Source organism: Pongo pygmaeus, chromosome 14, assembly GCF_028885625.2.
Source record: "Pongo pygmaeus isolate AG05252 chromosome 14, NHGRI_mPonPyg2-v2.0_pri, whole genome shotgun sequence".
NCBI lineage: Eukaryota > Metazoa > Chordata > Mammalia > Primates > Hominidae > Pongo > Pongo pygmaeus.
Window position 1 is genome coordinate 44174627 of NC_072387.2, and position 20068 is coordinate 44194694.

The 20068-nt window shown below is 35.8% G+C and overlaps 1 protein-coding gene across 9 annotated transcripts in view; it reads left to right on the forward strand.

The window, feature by feature from the left end:
* Nucleotides 1-20068, forward strand: part of NBEA (neurobeachin) — a 754643-nt gene that overhangs the window by 702936 nt on the left and 31639 nt on the right. For 8 of the 9 annotated variants that reach the window (XM_054446222.2, XM_063650755.1, XM_063650757.1 and 5 more), the window contains one exon: nt 7671-7838. In XM_054446222.2, coding sequence (XP_054302197.1) covers nt 7671-7838 — 168 coding nt within the window. Of the gene's footprint in view, nt 1-7670; nt 7839-8915; nt 10018-20068 lie in introns of those variants that run through there. The other variant, XM_063650760.1, reaches the window with a different exon arrangement.

Consider the following 20068-nt stretch of genomic DNA (forward strand, 5'->3'; position numbering starts at 1 on the left):
AAGGGAATATTAGAGCAAAGGCCTTGTGGCAGGGATGTGCTTGGCAAGGAGGCCAGTGGGCCAGGAAAGCGTGGGCAAGTGGGCACACAGTAGGAAAAGAGGACTGAGTAATAGTGGGGGAGCATCACACAGGGTCTTGAAGGCCATCATAAGTACTTTGCCTTTTTACCCTGAGTAAAATGTAAAGTCCCTGCAGTCTTTTGAGTAGAAGAGTGACTGATCTTCCTTATGTTTTGAAAGGATCAGTCTGGCTGCAGTGTTGGGAATGAATGATTCTGCAAGGGTAGAATCAGGGAGATCTGCTAGAAGGTAATGTGAGAGACGATGGTGGCTTCGACCAGGGGTAGCAGTAAAAGTAGTAAGAAATTATTGATTCTGGGTGTATTTTAAAATTTGAGCCTATAATCTCCCTGGGACTTCCTACCAGTGCCCATTTTCCCTCAGGTATCTCTAGTCTTACAGAGGCAGGTGAAGGGCTGGGGATGAGCATGCGTAGTAGTGATGACTACAGTAGCAGAGATAGATAAATCCATCTTAGCAGAACATTTTAGAGAGTTCTGCTAAAATGAAAGCATGGGTATTTAGTTCCTGTTGTCAACTTGGCCCTTTAGCAGAAATTCTAAGCAGCGGAAAAAGCCAGAGTCAACATGTTTATCCTCCACTAGACTGTAATCTTTTCCAGGATGTCGAATGCTTATTCATCTATGTGTCCTTCAAGGCTAATGTCTGACATATGGTAGGTGGTCAGTAATTTGGGGCAGGAGAGAGATTAGACTATAATCACCTTCCTTATTTGCACTTCAGTGGGATCTGCTCCCAGAGATCAGAGGTTTTGTCTTGTTTATCACAGTATCCCAGGGCCTAGAACACTGCCTGGCACATAACAGGTGCTCCATATTGAATGAATGAATGTTCCCTCTGTTTGAAATGCTCTACTCCCAGATGTCTTTACAGTTCATTTCTTCATTGGGGTCCTTAATTGTCACAAACTCAGAGAAGCCTTCCCTGGCCTCCTCCCCTAAACTAGCAATCGTCCCCCTACTGCACATACACCCTACTCCCCATCCTGATTTTCTGTTTCCTTCACACTTGTCACCTGCTGACACACCCTGTATCTTACTAATTATCTTAGTTTTTGTTGGTCTCCTCCCACTACAATGTAAACTCTCTTGCAGGGACTTTGGGTTTTTTTGTTCACTGCTATAATCTTACAGTCTAGAAGAGGGTCTGTCACAAAGCAGATGGCCAATCAATATTTGCTGAGTGAATGAATGAGCTTCTTCCCCAGCCCCGCCCTCATTCCTGACACTTCTTTTATTCCTTCCTCTTGTGATCATCACATCTTTTCCACTGCTTTAATTAAATATTTATTAAACAATAATTATCCAATGATAGGTTAAGAGTTATGGGAAATGCAAGATATGAATTAGATAAAGTCTCTATCTTCAAAAGGCTTACATTCTAATTGAGGATATAGTATTAACTTTGGAAACAATGAAGTGCTAATTGGCAATCATCCCATTCATTTGTACAGTACCTCACAGTTTGTTGTAAAATGATTTCACAAGTACATTTGCATGTGTTATCTTACTCTGTTAAGTAACAAGAGGATACTGATGAAAAGTGTTGGGTAGAAATTCATAGAAAAAAACAAGTGAGAGCTGAGAACACAGGAAGCAAACACTGAACTTGAGTAAGAAGGATGGGTAGGTCTTCAAAAAGCAGGAAGACAATGCTTTCAAGCTAGAAAGAAAGAAAGCAAAAGCTCTGAGGTCATACCAGCTGCTGTGTGCCCAAGGGCTGTGAAGTGTCTATGCTGGGGAAGCTAAGGATTTATATCAGGAAGTCCTGAGAAACAGTGGGGAAAGGTGGGATGGAGGTTTGAAAGGCCTGAGTCAAATAGGTTATGCTGGGAGGAGCAATGGCAGCTTTGAAATAGAGAATGGCAATGTGGACATGATGGCTTGACAAGTCTGTCCCAGAAGCAGGACACCAGACAGACTGGGTTACAGAAGAAGTTTGAAGTATGTTGTAGTAACCCATGTGGAGAGCTGTGAGGGCTAGAAATAATCTTCTGTCTTATACATCCAGAAACAGTCAAGTACTGGAATAATTTAAGCCCCTTAAAATAAACATCAAAGACAACTATATTGTCTCTACTTAAAACAGTTGAATTACTGAAGTTGTATTAGCTACAACTTCAGTCAAATTATGAAAAGAAGATGGCATAGACACTACAGAAATGACAATGTGGCTTTCTGATTATCTACTTGAATATATGCAACTCTATTTAGAGAATTTTTTAATCCCAAAAGCAGATTTTTGAGGTAATGAGAAAAAGGGATGGGAAATAAATATTTTTGCTCTGGTCTAGAAGAAGACATGGGTATTTAATATTCTTAAACTTTAAAATTCAGGAGAAATATAGTCTCCTCACAGTTAAATTCAGCAGTCTACTTTCTTTTTTTCATAAATTTCAGAGAAGCTTTACCCAAAACCTGCTAGAGAAAGAATTCTGTACCATCCAATACTCATGGGACAAAATAGAAATTAGAATGAGGGAAATATTATCCATCTAAGAGATATCCTCTCTAGTTTAAATATCACTCTTCATTTCCTTCTTTCCAGATCCCCAGGGTAGAGCTATGGATTTGGAATTGGTTTATCTAGGCTTAACGCAATTGCTTCTGCCTTTAGATGTGCAAGTAGAGGGTAAAGAAAGCTATGAAGACCATTATGACACTAAAAGCTTAGTAATCAAGTATTTCTTTACATTTTTCCAATGTAAGTATTGTACTAAAAATCCTGTTTCAAAGTGCCAAATGGGTTTGTATATAAAAATGGTTCCGAAAAGAACAAAATAAACAGATAGCAATGACCGGTCCATACTGTTTATAGTAAAGAGTCTTAATGTCAGGCTTCAGCTTTAGACAAGTTGTTATATTTTAATTATTGATAGCTAATGTTCCATTCTTAGATATTTATTTAATTTTGAACTAGATTTAGCTTTTAAATGTGTAAACTGTATCTTCTTTTCTTTCTGCACAGTAAGTGGCAAGATAAAAAATCGACAAGACTTTGTTTAACCTCTTACCTCATTGTTCCTTTGTCATGTAATTTTATAATAAAAAAGACAAAATTATTTAACTACCATTAATTATTTATTGATTCACTATGCTGCCTCTCCAATATATAGAATAGGGTAAACAACTATAGACATAAATATTTTTAAATTTAATTAAAGACTATTATGAGCGTCTATAAGCTAATAAATTTTAAAACGGAAATGAAATGGATGAATACTGAGAAAAATATTTAAAATGTCAAAATTGAGACTTAACAAGACTTATGGAAATTTAAATGGTAAAATCTTCCCATCCCCTCCTCAAAATTCAAGGTCCATATTACATTACACGTAAATTCTACCAAATTTTCAACAGATAATGAATTCATTTTCTTATACAAATTGTTCCAGGAAACATGGAAAGCTATCCAGCTAATTTTATGAGGCTAGTGGGATCTTAATTCCAAAAATAGTGAAGGGGAGGAAAAAGAAATAAGGCTTATTTCATGTACGGCTATAAATATAAAAATTCTAAATGAATTATTATCAATGTTATTAAATGTGTATGTATATGCCTGTGTGTATGTGTGTGTGTGTGTGTGTGTGTGTGTGAATTGCATCAGGAGTAAGTAGAGTTTAACTCTTAAGATCAGGAAAAAGACAGGGATTTTCCACATCACCACTGCTGTTTTACATAGTTCTTAAGGCTAAGAACAATTCTATAAGAAAAAAAAAAAGTTATAAGTGTAACTACTAAGAGTTGCTACAAACACAATCAACTTCTAGAAATCAGTATCATTGTTCTACATCATTAATAACCAAGTATAAAATATAGTTTTAAAATATTACAGTTGCATCAACATTTATGAAGTATCTGGGAATAAACTTAACCAAGAACACTAAGATAAAACTTTTATGGAGAAAATTTTATTTTTTAACTCTAATAAAGGACATAGAAAATGATCTGTATAAATCAAGGTATTTGGGGACTTTGGATAGTAAAACCTAATGTCAGTGTTCACAAATTAATTTATAAATTGATTGGCATTCCAATCAAATTCTTTTGATATATCTATGCACTTAATGTAAAAGCTACAAAGAAGAATAAATGTTCCTGAATAGCCTAGTTTATCCTGAAAAAAAGAATAAATTCTAGCACATATTGAGATATGTAAGAAATAAGATAATTAAGATAAATTAAGGTAATAATAGAAATGAAAAATATAGAAAGCTGGACACACACATATGTTGACATGATAGATATATAGAAGAGAGAGCAAAAGAATATAAAGATAAAGTAGATTAATAATAGAAATGAAAAATATAGAAAGCTGGGCACACACATATCTAGACATGATAGATACATAGGAGAGAGAGCAAAAGAAAAAGGGAGGAAGGAGGCTGGGCTTCTATGTAGATTATGATATTATCTGTAAATAACAGCAGTTTTATGTCTTCGTTTCAAATATATATTCACACAGTAAAGATAATACCATACATCTCTGAGAAAAGGAATTTTTGTTTAATAGATGGTATTGGAAAAACTCACTCACTATATAAACAAAAATAATACTGGACCCATATCTAATATCATATATGAATGAAAGTAGATCTAGATTAATTAAAGATCAAAATATGAAAAGTAAAACCATAAATATAAAGCTAATTGATAAAAATATAGTTATCTCTGTAATTCAAGACAAAACCTCAAAGCATAAACATTTTTAAAACATGATTTGATGATCTCAAAATTAAGAAAATATATCCAACAAAGAACATAGATAAAGTAAATAGATATATGACATTTGGGAGAATGCATTTGCAGTGTTTCAAACCAACAAGGAACTCTTATCTAAAATATATAAATCAGGCCAGGTGCAGTTGCTCACATATGTAATTCCAGCACTTTGGGAGGCCGAGGCAGGCGGATCACATGAGCTCAAGAGTTTGAGACCAGCCTGGGCAACATGGTGAAACCCTGTCCCTGCAATACAAAAATACAAAATACTAAAATACAAAAATTAGCCAGGCACGGTGGTGCATGCCTGTAGTCCCAGCTACTCGGGAGGCTGAGGTGGAAGGATCACTTGAGCCCAGGAGGCAGAGGTTGTAGCGAGCTGAGATCGCAACACTGCACTCCACCCTGGGCCATAGAGTGAGATCCTGTCTAAAAAATAATAATAATAAAATTAAATATATAAATCAACAATATAAAGACAAGAACCTCCAGTTTTTAAATGGGTAAGGGATATGAACAGGAAATTTACAGAAGAGGAAACCCAAAAGACCAACAAGCATATTAAAAAGATGTCAAATCTGTTAGTAATTTGAGGAATACAAATTAAAACAATGAGATATTATTTTGTATCTCTTATACTGGCCAAAATTAGAAACCTGGATAATACTAAGAGTTGATGGAGAAAAGGACATATAGAAACTGTCATGCATTGCTAGAGAGTGGGCACAGATGACTCACATTAAGTTTGCACTCCCAGTTCTACTCCAGATTATAAATCCCAAAGAAATTCTCACAAAGATCCAAAAGGGGCATTTATCACAGGTTTGTGTCATGGGGATTAGAGGCAGCCTGGTGTTTCTTATCAGGGGAGTTTTGTGCAGCCATGAGAAGCAATGGGCTAGTCACACAGTGACACAGATAGATTTTTAAAATAATACTAAGTGAGAAAAGGAGCAAAATGAAATTTTTAACCCTATATATTTTTATAGTTCAAAAGTATATCCACAAAAGAATGAGTAATGTTTTATAAGGGCACATACAAACAAAAGGAGAAACATTAAATACATTATAGTTATTGCCTATGGTGGTGGAAGGAAATGAAAATAGGAGATGAAGATAAAAGAGAAAAAATACATTTTAAAAGCTCAAATTATTGAAAAGTCATCATTCCCACTACCACTCATGATTCCATTAGGTATTTTATGCAATAATGGTTTTACTCTAATAGAGATAATAGTAAACTTCATCAAACCTTTCTTTAGTGGTATCTATAAGATATATTTGTAATGAATGTGCTTAGCTGATCATGTTGGTAAAATCTTCCTTTAAATTATATATCTGATTCCATAACTAAATTGAATTCCTGTGAATGGACTTGAGCAGTAGTTAACTCAATAATGAACCTGTATTTACTCATTTTTTAAATCCCTTCATTTATTGCATCAGACACTGAAAATATTACTAAATAATTAGACTGACCTTTTTTCTTAATTGAATAGTTACAGAGAATTGACAAAATCATTTATACAAATTGACCAAACTAATATAGACATAATACAGAATTTTAACCATCTCTTCTTTCAGACTTTGTCTCATTTCCTATGTTCTACTCTGAACTGTTATTTCAAGATCGATGAGATAGACAATACAGAAATTCTGTTTACCTTTAGTACGGAAACTGTTCTTTCATAAAATGTCATTGTTTACATGCTGAATGAGATTGGTGTAGATGAAATACAAAAAATTTTGAAAGGAGTAAATCAGGAAAGGGATTGAAGGGAATAAATTACTAGTTAAATATGATCACAGGAAAAGTTGAAAAGTATTATTTATAATATTTTATATACTTAAAAAATGAAAAGCAGTTTTTGGCAATCTTAATTCAAGAAATCATTTATTCATTAAGTGAATTCCAAATTGGTTTCAACACCATGGAAATCACAGAGAATGACTTTGTTCACATATTTAGTGACAGCCGTAATTTAGAAATTGTCTTACATGGCTGTGCAGTAGCTGAAATTTACGAAGCTAAATGTACAGCTCTTTTTCATGTTGTTGAAATCAGTGTCCTCTTTAAATCACTAGGAAGTTGATGATAAATGACTGCAGTAAGTGAGAGGCGTAGTGAGCCATGCACCATCACTACTTATTTCACGGACCTGAGCAAGACTCCCTACCTACCTGTCAAGACACCTTTAGGAAGCTTCTGATGGCTTCTTAGGAAATAAAAAGGCCTTTTTTTTTTTTCTGTTTATGGAAACTTGGTATGGGCCTTGACTCTCAGTAATTTATATTTCTTTCCCATTAGCTAGCAAACATCCAAAATTGCCCAGTGATTCCCAAACTGTGTAATAGCTGAGTTAATTCATAGTGGAAGAAAGACATTCCTTTCTAGTCATCTCAGAGGTAAGCTGGAGGACTTCAGGCAGGAAAATAAATGTATATCAGAGTTTCTCATAAAATTGCTTAATTTCAAACTAATATTTAAAAATGAGAAATGAAATTGTAACATGGTATTAAAAAAGGTAATTTAAATTATTTTTCTTTTAAACATGAGTGTGTTTTTATAAGAAATTTATTTATGTTAAATCATATTATGTACCTAATGGAGCCAAGAGAAAGTTTAGCATTTTAGAAAGGGAAAATTTTCGTTTAGGTCTCTGTATTTTCATTTAGGTGTCTGTAAAATACTACTGAGGTAGTATTTTTCCATTTCTAGGAAGTGAAGATCTGATACATATAAATCAATTATAGAAATTTAAAGAGCATATTCTCCTTTTTATATATAATATTTCAAAGTAAAAAAAAAAGGATATGAAGGTGTACTAAGTTTTGATGGTCTCTCATTTCTTTCTTGACGCATTTCAGGCCCTAGAAAGTGAATTTGTTTCTTGCCAACTTCATCAGTGGATCGACCTTATATTTGGCTATAAGCAGCGAGGACCAGAAGCAGTTCGTGCTCTGAATGTTTTTCACTACTTGACTTATGAAGGCTCTGTGAACCTGGATAGTATCACTGATCCTGTGCTCAGGGAGGTAGGTGTTAAGTCCCATATTATTCCAAAAATTTCTGTCATCTCTCAAACACAAATTTGACATTCCGTCTCTTTCTGTATAATTTTGTTTTCAACATAACTTCTTACAAAACAGATTTCAGGTTCTTGACATATGTGGAAAAATTGAAAAAAGTCCCAAAACAAGTAATGCGACCAGTATGTGGTTCCTTTTTAAATTGCAGACACTTTAAATATACTTCTATATCTGTATATTTGTTTTTCTTACTTCAAAATTTACATTAAAATATGTAATCCTTTATGTATGTTAGTAATAAATGAAACCTAGCTGAATATTTAAATAGAAATATTTCACATTAAAATAATCTGCCATTGTGGCTCTTCTTAAAAATAAAAGCACAAGTGCTAGGATTACAGGCTCAGTGGCTCTTGCCTGTAATCCCAGCACTTTGGGAGGCCAAGGTGGGCGGATGGCTTGAGCCCAGGAGTTCAAGACCAGCCTGGCCAATATGCTGAAACCCCATCTCTACAAAAAATACAAAAATTAACAGGGTGTGGTGGTGCAGGCCTGTGGTCCCAGCTACTGCGGGGGCTGAGGTGGGAAGATCGCTTGAACCCAGGAGGCAGAGGTTGCCATGAGCCAAGATTGCACCACTGCACTCCAGCCTGGGTGACAGAGCGAGACCCTGTCTCAAAAAAATAATAAATAAATAAAAGGAATATTTCTACCTTTTAGACAGAATACTCAAAAAAAATGCATGAATGAAATAGATGCAGTTATGCTATTTTATTCTTATGTGTTTTCAATCTGAAATGTTTATAGCTAACAGTTGGGAATTATGTGCTGTAGTATGTATATAGTATTTTTAGTGAAAATATTCATATAAAATATTACTTAAATCACTTCTACATTGCACAAAATGATTTCAGATAAGTGGAAAGAGTGAAGATGCAACAGCTGCTACATAAGTGTTGCTTCAAGGAAGTGATATCCCAGTCTTCCATTCTACCAGATATCTGCCATCTGTTGTATGCAAAACAAGTAATCATTTCTGCATCTCCAGCCAGTGGAATGCTTTTCTTATTTTTTATTTTAAAGGTGGAAAACTTGGAGATGGCAGCAATGAAGCTCTACAGAAAAATTTGCATTCATAAGTTTATTTCTTATACACCTCTATAAAATTAAAATGACTCCATTTGTATGGTTCAAGCAGAGAAGAGGAAAAGGAAGGGAAGAGCCTCATAATCATTGATCCTTGGACCCTTAGGGCAAAATATTGTGAGAACACGTTGCAAGCATATTATTAGGGGCAATATTGTACCATATTGTGTGCACGAGAAGATAAAATTATTGCCTGAAGCCAAGAGAAAAACAGAGACAGAATGAATGAATGAGAGAGAAGGCAGGTATTATGAAATTGGCTGGCGAAATAAGGAATTTTCTCTACAAATCATTACACTCACCCAACTGAGTGTCCCCAGTTGTGTATAAACTGTAATCAGATTATTTGGTAGGAGATAATTCTAAGCTTAATTAGTCTCTTAACTATACACCCTTGCTTATTACATGCCTGTTTTATTAAATACTTTATAAACTATTCTTTTAAGGCTAATACCTTTTAGACTTAGAAAAAAAGAAAACAATTGTAATACTTCATTCTTATATTCCAAGATCAACTGAATTGTCTTTTGACTTCTAAATGTCATAGACATTTTTGCTTTTGGATATTTTGTTATACATTTTTACCCATTATAATAAAGTTCTGTTCTTATAAAGAAAGTTGCAGGTTAATCCTGTTGGGCAAAACAAATTAAATACATTAAACACAAAATAAAATAAATAAATTAAATACAAAATAAAATACATTAAGCATCTTATATGTGATGAAAGTGCAAGGCAGCATTAAAATTGACAGAAAAATAGCAGATTTTTCCAATTTAAATGAGGGTTTAAAAAGAGATAACTGAAAGAATTTGAAAATGAAATTAAAATGGAAATTTTCTTTACATGGATACAGTGTTCATTATTTGAATCTTATCAAAATACCTGTTTCTACAAAATAACACGTCATTGCTTTGGACAGTGAAAGAAATGTGTATAAGGCTTTGTTAATGTAGAACTTCTTAATGAAACATTACATAGAAATGTAAAATTTAAAATGTAAAATGTAAAAATTAAAAATTGTTTTCTGTTGAATGGGAATGATTCAAGCATATGTGGGCATATTATATAGATGGACTGAAAAATATGTTGTATTACAGCTTTATGACCTTCTAGTGATGCAGACTGTCTACTGCTAGGGTGCCTCAGCTCAGGACTCTTGTCTCCTTTCAGCATGCTCATTCGAAGCACATAATTGCCAGACGCTCAGGTTTCATTAGAGAGACCGAGTCATACTGTGAAATGTATGTTCTTTCTCCCCAAACCCCTTGCCCACTTCCTCAACCCTATAATTCTGTGTCAGTTCTTAGAACACTGTACATGTGAAGGAGCGCATACCTGGAATACTCTTACTTCCCTTGCCCCAGCCCCCAGAGGCCTGAGCACACATCAGCAGAGAGGTTTACCATGACCCCGTGGACCTGTGTGGACTCAAGATTGCTTAGGAAGAGCCTCTATCTTGTTGTGACCACTAGGGGGCCATTTAGTACAGTGTAGACTAACATTAAATGATTTCAAGGAATGCTAGTTAATTTCCCCTTTCCCACTTCCCACCATTCGCCCCTCTAACATATTCCCCTTGCTGTTAATGCCAGTTAGCCAAGTAGAAGCTAACAGATTCCCACAAAGACGGTTCTGCACTAACATTTAAGAATGTGAGGAATAGTGTCCTCCAAAGGACGAGAGCCCACCTGAATCCTGTGAGCTGGGTAAGTGAGGCCGAGTCATTCAATCTCACTTTACCTCAGTTGCTCTCTCTGTAAGTACATCTATTGTTATAAGAAAGAACCCAGATAAAATGGAGTGAAGTACAGCATCTTCATTATTTAGTGGTCATTTATGCACCCTTACCTATACACAACCCCTATGAGTAGACCATGTGGGAGGCACAATACCTTTTTTTAAAACATTCTTGTTGAGTTCCTGGAGGTCTTGTACTGCTGTGTCGTGACTTGAGAGAGTTGATTCCCACCTAAGTGGTTGGACACAGACTCTTGGAAAAAGCAGAGTTTAAGATATTAACCCTTTTATTGAGCTCAATACATTTATTTTATTTGATAATGTTTATCTTGGTATTTTTAAAATACAAAGATAGTACATTTCATATAGATAAAACCAAAGGAAGTCTAATTATGGCTACACTAAACTCCAACTAGCCTAAGATGGATTTTTTCATGCTTAAAATAAACACTAATTTAAAAAGAGAAATATTTAATATATGAATATCTATATATGTCTCCTTTGTAAAAAAAAAAAAAAACTACTACCTGCCTATAACTTTGAGTTTTGAAGTTAGTGCTAAAGTTTGAGAAATGGCTTAAGGTTATTGATTCATTCTTCCTTGACAGGTGAAATCATGAAGCAGCACTAACCACAGCAATTATGGCATTAAAATGTCAAGAAATTAGAGGTCAGAATAACAGATAATTTTCTTCTCTATGTCAGATTGAAAATTGACATTCTTTGACAGTTTAGGAACTCTGGCTGAGAAAATTATGACAGCTTAACTTATTTTATACTTGTAAAGCAGTAATTGATAATAAACTTTATCATGACAGCCTTTGGGCAGAAACATGACAGTACAGTTCTGGTACAAATCTCTTCTTAATATGTAAACACTAGATCTGTTGGATAGTAGATATTATTTAAATTGTCTAAAGTCTTGGCTTACATCATAATCTTCTATGCACTTTTTTTCATAGATGAGCTCTACTATTTGAGCAGTTTTTCAAGCATTATAAAGAATATTTTTTCTTATCCATTTTTATATATTAATAAAAAGTATATGATCTGATTTATATTTTTACTTACTAAATGATGACCAAGCAACTTCATCCTATGACCTGCTTAGGAAAGAGAATATTCTGGTTGGTAATCATTTAGTCCCATGGTTTTCTAACACCTTGATGCTCAGATGTGGCCCATAACCCAGCAGAATCAGCATCACCTGGGAACTTGCTAGAACTTCAGCCTCTCAGCCTTCCCCAACCTACTAAATACATGTAATGAGACCCCTAGGCAACTTGTTTGAGACATTAACTTTTAAGAAGCACTGCTCTACTAAAGGTGTGTTAGAATCATTTGGAAAGCTTTTTTTTTCCCCTACAAAACTACAGAGAATGGTATAATGAACCTCCATGTACCTATCACCCAATTTCAAAATTTAAAACCATTTCATCAAAACCTCACCCTCCCCTTGTATTTTTTATTTTTTTTTCTTTCAGAGACAGTCTCACTCTGTCACCCAGGCTGAAGTGCAGCAGCTTACTGCAACCTCCACCCCCCAGGTTCAAGCAATTCTCCCACCTCAGCCTCCCAAGTAGCTGAGATTACGGACACCCACAACCGCCTCTGGCTAATTTTTGTATTTTTAGTAGAGACAGGGTTTCACCATGTTGGCCAGGATGGTCTTGAACTCCTGACCTCAGGTGATCTGCCCGCCTCAGCCTACAAAAGTGCTGGGATTACAGGCATGAGCCACTGTGCACGGCCCCCCTGTACTATTTGTAAATACACATGTCATACCCATCTAACTCCCCATCCACTCTATCCTCCGCATCACATGGGCATCTCAGAATATCCAGGGAAAGGCTTCAAGCAAGTCTTATTTTGAAAAAACAAAAAAAAATTATCTAGGAATTTCACACACATTCCCAATTAAAAACCATTAAGCTAGCCTAACACTCTCATTAAATAATTTTTTGTTTGTTTGTTTTGAGACGGAGTCTCGCTCTGTCGCCCAGGCTGGAGTGCAGTGGCGCGATCTTGGCTCACTGCAAGCTCCGCCTCCCGGGTTCACGCCATTCTCCTGCCTCAGCCTCCCGAGTAGCTGGGACTACAGGCGCCTGCCGCCACGCCCGGCTAATTTTTTGTATTTTTAGTAGAGATGGGGTTTCACCGTGTTAGCCAGGATGGTCTCAATCTCCTGATCTTGTGATCTGCCCGCCTCGGCCTTCCAAAGTGCTGGGATTACAGGCCTGAGCCACCGCGCCCGGCCTAAACAATGTTTTCAGCTGGGCGTGATGGGTCAGGCCTGTAATCCCCACACTTTGGGAGGCCGAGGCGGGTGCATCACTAGGTCAGGAGTTCAAGACCTGTCTGCCTCAGTGTATGATTATATTGTATGCCATAGGCAACAAAAATGGATAGAACGATGAGAATGAGATTATAAGTTGTATCACAGCTCAACCATTAGTATTTGAGTGACATTAAGTCAGTCACTTAAATTTTATGTACCTGTATTTTCTCACCTAAAAAAATGATGACAGAGACGATACCTAATTCATAGGAGAAAAATATGTGAAAATACTTAAACTATAAAGCACTACACAGGCATTATTACCTAAAGGCATAATTAAATGAAGTTATCTTAGAAGAACTTTTGTTTTAATAATTTCATTATATCTGACACCAAAACTATCAATTTAATTTAAAAAAATCTGTTAGCAACAGAGAAAATAAGTTAATTTGTTTTTAATATTATTTAGTAAAAAGAAGCAGTTGTGGCTTTTAAATTTATTTTCAATACTGTCTCCAAAATTTTATAAAGATGGTCTAATTGCAGCCCACTTATTTCCTGTAACATTCTTTCTTGATCTAAATTAGTATTAGCATTTATATCCTTTATTATCCTTTATATTTTTAAAAGTTTTATATTAGGCCAGGCACTGTGGCTCATGCCTGTAATCCCAGCACTTTGGAAGGCCTGAGGCGGGCAGATCACGAGGTCAGGAGATCGAGACCATCCTAGCTAACATGGTGAAACCCCATCTCTATTAAAAATACAAAAAAATAGCCGGGCGTGGTGGCGGGCGCCTGTAGTCCCAGCTACTCAGGAGGCTGAGGCAGGAGAATGGTGTGAATCCGGGAGGCGGAGCTTGTAGTGAGCCAAGATCGTGCCACTGCACCCCAGCCTGGGCGACAGAGTGAAACTGTCTGAAAAAAAAGTTTTACTTTAGTGTCATTAGTTTTCTATTCATATTATCAAATGAATTAGCATCACTAGTACTGGCATTAAAGTTGTACTGGTTCAGCAAGAGAAAAAAATTGAGTCAATATTTCAACAGAAGCTGTAAGCATATACCAGACAAGTTATTAACAAGATACTAAGTTCTGAGCTTGTCATAATACTTGTCATCATTCTATAGTTGACGTTACCAAACTGAAAATGATTTCAATGGCTTCTTTTTAACGGTGAGAGGTATGCACATAAGTCTATCATAAAAGGCTGTTTTGCTGGCAGCTGTTAGAACATATTATTTATAGATATACACATTTATTTATGCTGGAAATATGAAAATATTAAGTAGTTTTTAATATTACCAACAGTCATAAAAATGTGGCATTTTTAGTCTAATTTTCTGTTAATATTTCTTGGTTTTCTTAGCTTATAGTTTCTTTTTCTATCTTTTTCTTAATCTGACAGGGATAATACCGCCTCCCTTTGGATCTGCTATGGTGAAAATATGCCCATAGGAAGTGGGCTAGATTACTTCAGTTTTTACTTTATTTTCTTGCTGAAATGTTCCTTGCTACTACAGAGAATTGACACAATAGGGCTGTCAAGAACCAGAAGATAGATGTGTCTTTAACCAAAACAGCTGCAATGCTGGCTTTTTTGAGAAGATGAATTCATAAAATTTATAAGATAAAAAATTAACACCCTTTTTCATCCTGATGATGTAAATGAAGGGTAATTTAAAGGCCCATAATGACAACATTGGGGGCCTCTACAATCATTGTCTTCCTTGAATTCTTTCTATTATTCTTTATTCTTTCTATGAATCCTTTATCCCTCAGCCTTTCCTCACCCCACTTCTGACTGTCTTTGATATGACAAGGAATATCAACACCACCTGCCCGATCTGCGTGAATGAGTTGTAGCACAAAGTTACCCATTTACAACTGCCATGATGCCTAATTTTCTTCATATGGGGGATATGCAGGGTTCTTCTCCTGGGCAGTTATTCTGAGAAGTGATTGCAACAAATGATCACAGAGTGGTTGATAAAGATTTCTTAAAACCATCTTAATTTCCCCCTATAATTACTGCATGTTTTACTGGGATGAAAATTTTAACAGATTCAAAAGCCAAGTTAAAATGGAAAGAAAACCCCTACATTTTAATTAGTGGAGTGAAAATACGTATTTGATGTTCTTTAAAGCTAAAGAATCATTTTGGGAACACGAAAAATACCATGATTCCTAAAACTAATAAGGATATAGGTTCAAATATATTTGTTATGTGTTTCTCACTGCAAAGGTTTGCATTGAGAGCCATAAGGCTTGCATTGCAAAGGTTTGATGAATAAGGTTTTAATATAGAAATTAGTATCAAGGAAATTAATGACACACATTTAATTTTGATTAGTGAATAAATCTTTAATTTAGGTCCATCTTACCTCCTCATAATTACTGCAGTTCTTCACTAGGCCATGGTCATCAATCGTCCACTAGAAAAGCATAAATAATGCAGCTAGTCAAAGTTGGACGTATGTCATTTATGTGACTTGTGCTTCTTTCTCTGCTTTGTGTTATTTTTATTGTGTGGTGTTGAGAAGTGCTAATTATTGATTTTCAGAAATTAACAGCAAGTACTTTCACAAGCATCTAAAGCCATATTTTACTCAAGGGAAGAAGGGTGAAAATTGCAACCTGCTGTTTATAATAGAAATAGCTGGAAGGGATTTCCTCATCTTCTATTAACATAGATTTCACTTCTATAACACAGTTGTTACCTCAGCACAAATTAACAATTATTCAAAACATATTGCATGCTTCAATTTGTTGAAATAGATATTACTCAATCTAAGTACCTAGGCATTTCGCTTAGATATTTAGAACTCATTTTTAAACATTTTAAACATATTGATAATGAGCCTATTTAAAGCCATTTGAAGTCTCAGTACAGTATATCTAAATTACTGTTGCCCATTTATGTCAAAATCAAGAAGAATATTTTGTTCTGCTGAATACATCCAATAATACTTCATTCTCACTTTAGTATACTAAAAGTATATGATTTCAATTTGGAATATTTATACCAGCACCTGGTAAACCTGTGTCTCAATGTCATTCCACATACCAAACAAATCTATTCCAGCTTTTTAAAAAAATATTTTCCCATGATTAAACACTTCCAGTGAACTTATAAAGGCCACCACTTCTCTCTCATTCCTGCTCCTACACCACCACCTCTCCCTCAACTTGTTTTCCTCCTCCTTCACCTCCTGAATCAGCCAGCATAGAGTTTAGTTTATATAAACTTATTCAACCAGGGAAAATTTGGCAGGGATGTCATACTGATTCTTCTCACCTGTGGTAAAGGATTTGTGGATTGAGTCCTCTACTTAGGTACCATTTAATGATTAACCGCAAAGTGGGCAAAGAACCAGAAACCTGGAAGAATCCTTAAGCGATCATCTGCTAAAATCTTTGCTTCCAGGTAGGCGAATCCCTAAGTCATCTAGAAAAGAGTATTTCAGTTCTCTTCCTGAGTATCAACAAATATTTATTGCAATGAGACTCTACAGCCTTTCCTATATGCTTACAATGTTTATCTCTGAAATATGTAAAATCCTCAATGAAAATGCCCCTTGCTTGGATATAATCTTTTTTTGGTCATTCCTACCCCAACATGTAGCAAAAGGTAACCAGCATTTCTCTCATTTGTTGTGCCTGAATAACAATCCTATTTGTATCAGTCAGGATCTCAGCACATTACCTTTCAAAGCGATAATGAAGACTCCAAAGAAGACATACACATGACCAACAAGTATGTGCCAGCATCATTCATCATTAGGGAAATGCAAATCAAAGCTGCAGTGAGATACCACCTCATACCCATTAGGTTAGCTACTATCAAAATAGAAAACAACAAGTGTTAGTGAGGATGTATATAAACTGGAAACTTTGTGCACCATTGGTAGGAATATAAAATGCTACCACTGGTATAGCTGCTAGGAAAAGCAATATGGCAATCGTTCAAAAATTAAAAATAGAATTCTCTATGACCCAGCAAATTCTACTTCTGGATATATATCCAAAAGAATTGAGAGAAAGGGTTTCAAAGAGACATTTGTATACCTATGTCCACAGGAGCATTTTTCACAATAGTCAAAAGTTGAGGCCAGGCGCAGTGGCTCACACCTGTAATCCCAGCACTTTGGGAGGCTGAGGCAGGCGGATCACAAGGTCAGGGATTTGAGACCAGCTTGGCCAATATGGTGAAACTCCGTCTCTACTGAAAATAGAAAAATTAGCCAGGGGATGGTGGCGGGCGCCTGTAGTCCCAGCTACTCGGGAGGCTGAGGCAGGAGAATCACTTGAACCCGGGAGGCGGAGGTTGCAGTGAGCTGAGATTGCGCCAATGCACTCCAGCCTGGGTGACAAAGCAAGACTCCATCTCAAAAAAGAAAAAAAAAAGTTGAAAGCAACCCAAGTGTCCATGGATGGATGAATGGATAAACAAAATGTGGGGTGGTGTATGTGTGTGTAATGCATTATTAGTCAACCTTAAAAAGGAAGGAAATTCTGACACATGCTACAACATGGATGAACCTTAAGGACATTAATACTAAGTGAAACAAGCCAGTCACAAAAAGACAAATCCTGTATGATTCCACTTCTATGAGGTATCTTAACGAGTCAAAATCATAGAGAAAGAAAGTTGAATAGTGACTCCCAGGGACTAGAGGGAGTGGCGAGTTTTTGTTTAATAAATATAGCGTTTTAGTTTTAGAAGATGAAAAGAGTTCTGGAGATTGGTTACACAGTAGTGTGAATGTACTTAACACTAGTGAACTGTACTCTTAAAAATGGTTAAGATGGTAAATTTTGTGTTATATATATTCTACCACAATTAACTTTTTTTAAAGGATAATGAAGAGAGTTATTAATGGTTGTATTTACAAAGGTACAGACATGGTACAGTGGATGAATAAGGGAAAGTGACAAGGAAAGGGAGCCATTCCCAGAATCTGGCAATAAAAGTGCTCACCCAACAAGAGCTGTGGCCTTAGGTAGAGGAGTACCGGCCAGGCACTGCCAAAACGGGACTTGGCAGAGAGGGGCCATATAATCCTGTCTCTGCTCCTGAGCTGTGTCATTGGCTGAACCCACTGGGAAGGTATAGAGCAAGGGAGCACCGGTCTGTGGAGGCGCATCTTCCAGAGCCAAGGAAGGTGTCCAGCTCGCTGGTCTGTTCCCCCTGGGTTGTTCATTTCTCTAGGCCAAGAAGACTTATTTAAGGCTTCCAGGCCTGGTCAGCCACAATCAGCTACATTAAAATGCACTCACTCTTCCTACCTGAGTTGACTTATACTTATTTTAAGTGGAAAAATTGAATGAGCTTGTCATTGATGGCACTGACCTGATTTGGACAGAAAATATTCTGGATTGAGCATTTTCTATCTGGAGGAAATGATGCTTACTTTTTCACATTCATTTGTTGAGTCAATTATGTAATATCACCATTATAATTCAACATGCCAAGGAGGAAACAGGGATCAGCAAGAGGATAAGTCACATCTTCATTCTGCTTAGATTTACGCTAAAAGAAAGAAACCAAGAATTAAGGCAGGTAACTGGACAAATCAGAATCCCTCCCTCAAATATTGTCTAAGCGCATCTACTAATTAAGGCAAATGTGGTCCCTTTTTATTCGGATTACCAAATATTTGCTTAAATATTCTAATAATTTTGCCAGGGTAGGTTTAGCCTTAATGCAGTTGAAGGTTAAAACAAAAGGAAAAATATTTATTCTTCTATTTTGTGGTTTCTATGAAAAACTAGGAGCTGTTGAATATAAAATAGCATTTTAATTTTTTATATAGTGTAATATTTATAAAGCAAGAAATAACAAAGTGCGGATATTATTTGCTCGATTTATTTTGCTCCTGTTTTTCCAGCATTAAAAAGTAATGCTTTATATGATCTTGTTTGATTACAACAATAAACCAGAAGCAAAAGCTTATCAGTTAAAATACAGTCTGCCATTAAGTAACCTTTCCTTTTATCATTTCAGATTTCAAATTCCATTGTTTTTGTTTATTTTTTTCCTGTTTGGCATCGGTAGAATTGTGGGTGGAACAGAAAGATGATATCAATCAATGTGTTTTTTTATTTTGTGTCAAACTTGTATTTTTTGGTTTAAAAAAGAGTACTTTTAAGTATTAAAAGCCTTGTAAGTAAGAGCTATACAGTGAGATAAACAAAATGCTAAGGAGACTTTGAAAATCTTTTTCTGTTTTCTCAAGCAACCACTTTTACTACTTTTTTCTTGAATTTTCTGAAAATTGTTAGTGAATCTACTGGTATTTGGACGTAGTTTGATATTTTGCATTGTGGGTACCATAACCTATAGTACTTTATAAAATGCTGATTTTTCTGAAAAACAATTTAAAAGTTTATACAGACCAGGGAGATGGATGAATAGGTCATTTGAGAGCATGTATTACTAGCTCCTTCGTGCTGTTTGTCATGGCTCTGTAGACCTGATGGCATTTCATCTGAAAGGTAATACTGAATTACATTTACCAAAAAAAAAAAGCAGTTGTAATCATTCTATGGAGAAAAATGTAAATGGGTTAAATCTACCTGCAATGTGGAAAAGACAAGATTAACCAAAGTTTTTACCTACCACACACCAGAGAAGGTATGGCTTCTGAATTCTGGCTTACTTGGTTGCCACATTTAATTTTACCTTAGTAGGAAGTCTTTTATATTAATAAGCAAATGTGCAACACATAAGCACACAGTATATTTATCGATTTCCTCTTCTGAGGATTTAATTCCAGGTGTGTATCTTTATTCATAGAGGAGGTAGAACTTTCTTGGAAGGGAAGCCAAAAAGGAAAGAAAACAATTAAGAGATACAGAGGTCAAAGGAAGAAGGCATATGTCACATCATAGCTAACACACACGCCCCTTTGTGCACACTTTAGAGGACACCTTCTCTAAATGGATGAATTACAAAAGGCACTCCTTTCTCTGGCTGTCAAGGTAGATTCTATCACTTATTTGCCTTCCAACTGGGCATCTTTGTACAGGGCATAAACAGCATACCCATGCACAGTGGCCCTGGCCTATGA